Here is a 6,598-nt window from a genome sequence, read left to right on the forward strand (position 1 = left end):
ATCAGATCTACATGTCCAGCCATCAGATCTGTGTACCCCCAACAGATCTGTGTGTCTCCCAACAGATCTATGTGTCTACTCACCAGATCTGTGTGTCCTCCCACAGATGTACATCCACCTGTCATGTCCCACCAAGGAGGGAGAAGTGACTCAGATTTGCTGATTCTTTTGGTTGGAAGAGGGTATGCACAACACCTGAGGTCCATAGGTAAACAAAGACTTTTATTCCATAGCTAGGCTCATTGGTAAATAATTGGGTACCCAAAATGCTTATCACTTGCCACATGTGTAGGGTTTTATGCCTTGTGTTACTTATTAGAAAAAGGTAAAATAATAAAAGAAAGAGAAGAGAGAGAGATCACTGGTCCAGGTTCCAGTGTTGATCCAGCCAACAGGGGGGTCTCTGGTCCGTAGCAGTGCTTGTCCAGAAGGTTTTTTTCTTCTTCTTCTCCTATTTTTGGGCACTTGCCTTCCTCTTTTCTTATCCTTCAGTGTGGACCACCTCTTATTTAAATTAGTCTTGCTTGCTATGTAAATTAGCATGCATGCTCCTTACGGCCGTGGGGAGGGCAAGTCTTTTTGGTCTTGAATTGAGTCAGTAGTTGCAATCTCCCCCTGCTGCATTTACTTCTCCCCCCGTTACTGCAGATATCTGCTGCTTCTTTTCTGCCAACCTTTGGCAGGCTTTTCCCTTTTATCAATCTTTCGTTAAAGTTTCGTTTGATCTTGCGAGTGTTTGAGACATCCCTCGGACAGGCTCAGGGAACTTCCACTCACTGTTCCCTTATCGAGTTTTGTCTCCTGCTGTTGTCCGCACCCTTCTGAGCTTTCCTTGGCATTAGATTGTTTGTTCTTCCAGTTGGTCTCCTACACTGCCCCATGGCTCAAACACTCTGAGATCCTTTTCAACCATTCTGATCCGTACATAGGCAACAGAAGGAAAAGAGGATAGTAGGTGAGAGATCATATATCTGACCACCACAAGCCCTACTACCAACACTAAAAATCCACACAATATCATAAGGCTGATATTTACAAGTCATTTTCCCCGCCCTGTGAGTCTGAAAGATTTCAGCAGGGAGGTAATCCATGATCCCGAGCCAAGTCCACCAAACCAGTCTGCCGGTTGGATTGCTTGGAACAATTTTCCAGTCTTACTGGCGACTTCCTTCATCTTTGCACGTGCTTCTTCTATAGAGGTGGAGGCATTGTGGATGGTAATACAGCATTCTCCTTCTGTTAAATTTAACATTCCACATACCCCATGTTTTTTCAACAATAACATATCTAAAGCTAATCGGTTTTGCAGAGTCATCTTTGACATTTGTTGAACTTGTAGATTTATCTCCCCCAAAGCATATTGTGTCCAATTACTCAAAACATTTACCTGCCAAGTTAAATTCTTTAAAACATATTGATGTTTTTCAACGGCCACACTTGGCGCAAAGATTGCCTCCATTTTTAATGCAAACATTTGTCCAAAGGTATAATAATCAGGTATTTGTATTCCCGCAATTCCCTCCCTTGCATCTGCCGGGCTACTGAGATCTCTATGCACCCTATTTCGTCGAGATGTAAAATTAAATATTCTGGAGGGACACATGGAGGGGAAGCCAACAGAGCACTGCAGTCCAGCCATTTCATACATATTTAGCTGTGAATACAACTTGCCATTGGAACATGCCCATACCATTCCCCGTGGGGCTGAATACCTTGCCTGGAAACAATCAAATGGGTCGTCTCGAGGTATCTCCTGCTGCTTGCCATCAGAGCTCCAGACCTTCTGTCGATCTGGGTCATGCGTGATTGGAATGCCACAGGAGAGTGCTGTCTGGGGATCTTTAAAGGAGCCATTACATCGTTCATCCTGATTCCGATAACCATAATTGGGATAACCCCAACAAGTACACATATCCCGAATGAACGTTCTCAGTTCTGGAATATACCAAGTTTCAAGGGGGTTACCAGCTCCTGTAGAGCAGTTTAATACATGGGAACAGCTCAACAGGGGTTCCCCGATCGTGTCCTGGGTGACACTCCTACGTGGCCGACTGCCCCAACACAGGGTTTCCCCATTCGGAAGCTTCACTTGGTTGTGCACACAGGTTTCAACATCAACCTCCCACTGAATGGTGGCCCCATCAGGGAGGTCAGAAGTGGAAGACAAAGGATGGTTGGGGTTAAACAGTCGTTTCAAAGACCAGGCCCATTCATATCTGGTGTGATTTACAAGGTGAATTTTCCCTGGTTTATCAGGGATTTGTATACACCAATCTGTGTCCCAATGCACGTTATATTCATGTTCAAAATAACCACTTTCAGAGGGGGAATCCCACCATGGTACTATGGTACAAGGCACAGAAACAGAGGTGACATTATTTGTTTCCATATCAGAATTTTTGTTTAGAGATCGGTAACAAGTTTGATTCCACAAGTTTTCCCAAGTAGAATTGTTTGGGAGTTGATACAAAGCCCTTGAGTATCCGATCCATGTCCCATTATTTGTCCACGGTTGTCCCTCTTTTTGTTCAAGAAAAGGGGATTCAATTATTCCCCATGTGATGTTCTCTCCCGTTCGGTTAAGACCTTTTAATTCATTTTCCAGTATTTTTGTAAGATTTAAACTAATCATTGTAAATTTGAATCCCTCTGCTGCTGAACTGGGGAGGGCAACACATATTCCCTGGTCTGTCTGGTTCCAGATATGCACAAAGCCTTGTATCAACTTCCAAGCCAAATTGGGGGATTCACCCCATGATCCCATTACCCCAACAGTGATGGACAATAAATAGGTTTTCCAATCCATATTTCCTTAGGTGCAATACAAAAAAATATTCCTAACAAAATCAAACAAACAATACAAATAAGAATCCACACCGCGATCGTGAACCTGGGTCCCACGATGCTTTGTTCACAACCTGCAATATATATAAATAGAACCAAGAATGATTAAAAGGGCGGAACAATCCATCGAGCATGGATTTGATGGTCCTTTCCCTGGGTGTTGGTGGCTATCCAAGCATAGAAGTTAAGTGGAGTTCTCAGAGTCAGGGGTACCTGTCCCACAGAGGGTAAATCCACCAAAACAGTCCGTCCAGGATAATGAAGTGGTTTTGCTGGATCTTTGCTCTCTCTCTTCCCAGGGAGAATAGATGGGGGTTTCGGACAAAGTGCTTTGAGTTGGCAGCAACCCTTAATTCCCCAATGGCTGTTAACCTTAGTTACTGCATCAAATAAATGTTGTGCCCATGTGGGGTCATGGGGTGTCCAGGATCATTTTAGGACCTTATCAGTGTGTTCCACGATACCATTTGCCTCAGGGTAATATGTGGTATGGAAAACCCACTGTATCATAGAATCATTTAGGTTGTAAAAGACCTTTGAGGTCATCAAGTCCAACCGTTAACCCAGCACTGCCAAGCCCACCGCTAAACCATGTCCCTAAGCACCGTATCTACACTTTTTTTAAATACCTCCAAGGACGGTGACTCCACCATCTCCCTGGGCAGCCTGTTCCAATGCCTGGCCACCCTTTCAGTGAAGAAATAATTCCTAATATCCAGCTTAAACCTCCTCTGGTGCAACTTAAGGCTCTTTCCTCTTGTCCTGTCATTTGTTACCTGGGAGAAGAGACCAACCCCTTCATCCTGTGCCCACTCCTGGACCACCCCAGCAGTGAAGTGGCTCCCATTGTCCAATTGAATTGATTTGGCTTTAGGCAGGCAACTAAACCTTTTACTGCATTGTCCCCTGTTGGTCACCAGACTGCCTCTGCTTGGGTCAGTCCTGAAATCACCTCAGTTCCTACCAGCACGTATTGTTTTCCCTCGAGAGTCAGCAGGGACCGATGCAGTCTACTCGCCATGTGTCCCACAGCCCCTTATTGTCCCTCAGGGGTAGGGGTTGACCCTTGAGGGGGTTGCGCTCTCCCAGGCAAGTAGGGCATGAGCTGTTGCGCGGTTCGCTTGTCATGGACCACCCCCTACTGATCGCTTCCTTAAACAGATCTTTACTAGCATGCAGCCATTCTAACAGTTGTTCCCATTTTTCTTCCTCACCCTCTACAACCACTCTTGCTAAGTGGGCCAGTCAGTCTACCTGGCTGCTCAAGAGGTGAGCTGGGTGACCCTTCATCCCTCATTAGTGGAGTGCGGTGACCCACCCTACTAAAAAAGACTTTTGTTTAGTGGTATTTAGGATTTCTTCCCATTTTTCTCACTGCCACACTGGTATGCTATTAACTTCCCACTGGTTTTGTTCCCAAAGTGGGAACCATTTAGTACATCTCTTGAACACAGCATATGAATTGGTGTAAATAAATATGTACGTATGTAAATAAAGGTTCTTTGCTCTCTGCTTCCCTGATAATTATGCTCCATGCTGCCAGTTCTTCCACCTGAGTGCTCCCCTTCCATTACTAGCCGATCCACTGAATCAACACCCAGCGCTACTGCTCAGTATGTCCATACCTTACCTTCTCTTCTAGAGGCTGTGTCAGCAAACCGTATGTTCTTTGGGTGGGATTCAAACGGAGGCACACATATATATATAATAAATTTTTAAAATAGCAGTTTTGTATAGGAAGGAGGAGGCTCCTGGTCTGGGTGACCAGAGGGCGGCTCCTGTACCCGCAGCAGCTTGGGTGTCCCTTCCTCCACCTGGGCGCGTGGCAGCGGCGGTGTGACCAAGGGCTGCGGGCGCATGCGGCTGCCTCCCGCCGCCGCCGTGCCCCCCCTGCGGGGAGGGGTTCCGGCTAACACCGGTTTCAAAACCGGGAAGGATTGGTTGTTGCTGCCCGATTTTTTCTACTTCCTGCAGAGCGAGGCTAACCACCAAGAGGCCCTTCTCCCGAGCCGTTTCTTGGCATATTTACAACAGCAGGAGTGGAATCCGATGGGACGTGTGGGACCTCCTGGCCTGCCTTGCCGCATACCTATGGGTATTCTGCGAATCACGACCCCTCTCCATTCGACACAGAGCGGGTACATTGCCCCTAAGGCACGATATACCCTAGCCTCAACAATTAATTAACAACTTTACGGGTTTCCTAAAGAGTGGCAGCACTGTCTCTTGTCTCAGCTGGGAGGGAAGGCAGCGGTATAAAATGCACTGTCACTGCCATTGCAGTGGAGTCCCTGAGGTGTGCTGCTCTGGTGGCCCTGCTCTGGGCAGAGGGGGCACACCGAGGCGTTGTGTTATCCCAGGTGTTATCCCAGCTCTGGGCTCTTCCCCCGGCATGCAAGAGCCAATGCACCTGCAGAGCCGAGGTCCCACTCCCCGGGCGGTGGGCACTGGGTGGTGAACACCCACAGCCAGCTCCCCTCCTGGCACATGCTCAAACGTACACCTTGGGCCGCTGTTTGCAATCAGGATCAGTCACACTTAATTCTCACGGGTTCTTACCAGCCTCGGCTCCATTTAAAGACACAGCATCCTTTTATTTCACCGCCAGGTTCGGTGGGCAGGGGGCTTTGTTGGCAGAGAGCTTTCCTTGCTAGAGGGTGTGTGCTAATTAAGACAGTTCACACATAGTTCAAGTAATTTCCTCTTTGGTCTCATTAACCATTTAGTTCTCCTTGAGCTCACCTTGTTACTTCTTAGCTTGACATCCTTACAATGTCTATTCATTTTCCCAAGTCTATGTCTTGGTAACTGTTTGTAAGGGTTGATTAACATCCTCTTGGTTTTCAAAGCCTTTTGACCTTTTGTTTTTCATTGTAGATATTTCTTTAAAGTGAACAGTTCTTGTTTCACCTGTGGGTCACCAGGAGTGAGGCCACACTAACTCTGGGCATGTCTCTGGCCTCCTGCTGCTTGAGGTGGAGACCTATCCACATCAGATCCAATGCTGTTATCATAGAATCACAGAATGGTTTTGCTTGGAAAAGACCTTTAAGATCATCAAGTCCAACCATTAACCCAGCACTGCCAAGCCCATCACTAAACCATGTCCTAAGCGACACATCTACACATCTGTTAAATCCCTCCAGGGACGGTGACTGCACCACTTTTCTGGGCAGCCTGTTCCAATGCTTGACAACCCTTTTGGAGAAGGCATTTTCCCTAACACCCCATCTAAACCTCCCCTGGTGCAACTTGAGGCTGTTTCCTCTCATCTTGTCACTTGCTACTTGGGAGAAGAGACCGACCCCCACCTCACTGCAACCTCCTCCCAGGCGGTTGTAGGAAGCAAGAAGGTCCCCCCCTGAGCCCCCCCCTCTCCAGGCTGAACCCCCCAGCTCCCCCCGCCGCCCTCCCCCAGCCCCTGCCCGGCTCTGGACACGCTCCAGCCCCTCAGTGTCTGTCCTGCAGTGAGGGGCCCAACACCGCACACAGGATCCGAGGTGCAGCCCCACCAGTGCCCAGTGCAGGGGGACCATCACTGCCCTGGTCCTGCTGGCCGCACTGTTACAGATACAAGCCAGGGTGCTGTTGGCTGCCTTGGCCACCTGGGCACGCTGCTGGCTCATGTTCAGCTGGCTGTTGACCAGCACCCCCAAGTCCTTTTCCCCCCAGGCAGTTCCCAGCCCCCTTCCCCCAGCCTGCAACGCTGCGTGTGGTTGTTGTGACCCATGGGCAGGACCCAGCACTGAGCCAT

The 6,598-nt window shown here is 48.2% G+C and overlaps 1 protein-coding gene across 1 annotated transcript; it reads right to left on the minus strand.

Annotated features, from left to right (window-relative positions):
- Nucleotides 1-201: 201 nt before the first annotated feature.
- LOC121089331 lies at nt 202-4,718 on the minus strand. Its single transcript, XM_040596495.1, has 2 exons — nt 4,475-4,718; nt 202-2,918 (listed from the first exon to the last, which is right to left on the minus strand). The coding sequence occupies exon 2, from the start codon at nt 2,804-2,806 to the stop codon at nt 1,040-1,042; it is 1,767 nt and encodes a 588-aa protein (XP_040452429.1). The 5' UTR covers nt 2,807-2,918; nt 4,475-4,718; the 3' UTR covers nt 202-1,039.
- Between the last annotated feature and the right edge of the window lie 1,880 nt (nt 4,719-6,598).

Source organism: Falco naumanni, chromosome 5 (genome assembly GCF_017639655.2).
Source record: "Falco naumanni isolate bFalNau1 chromosome 5, bFalNau1.pat, whole genome shotgun sequence".
Lineage (NCBI taxonomy): Eukaryota > Metazoa > Chordata > Aves > Falconiformes > Falconidae > Falco > Falco naumanni.

Excerpts from the sequence above, each read along its gene's own strand:
- LOC121089331 (XM_040596495.1), bottom strand. The coding sequence starts at position 2,806 with ATGGATTGGAAAACCTATTTATTGTCCATCACTGTTGGGGTAATGGGA.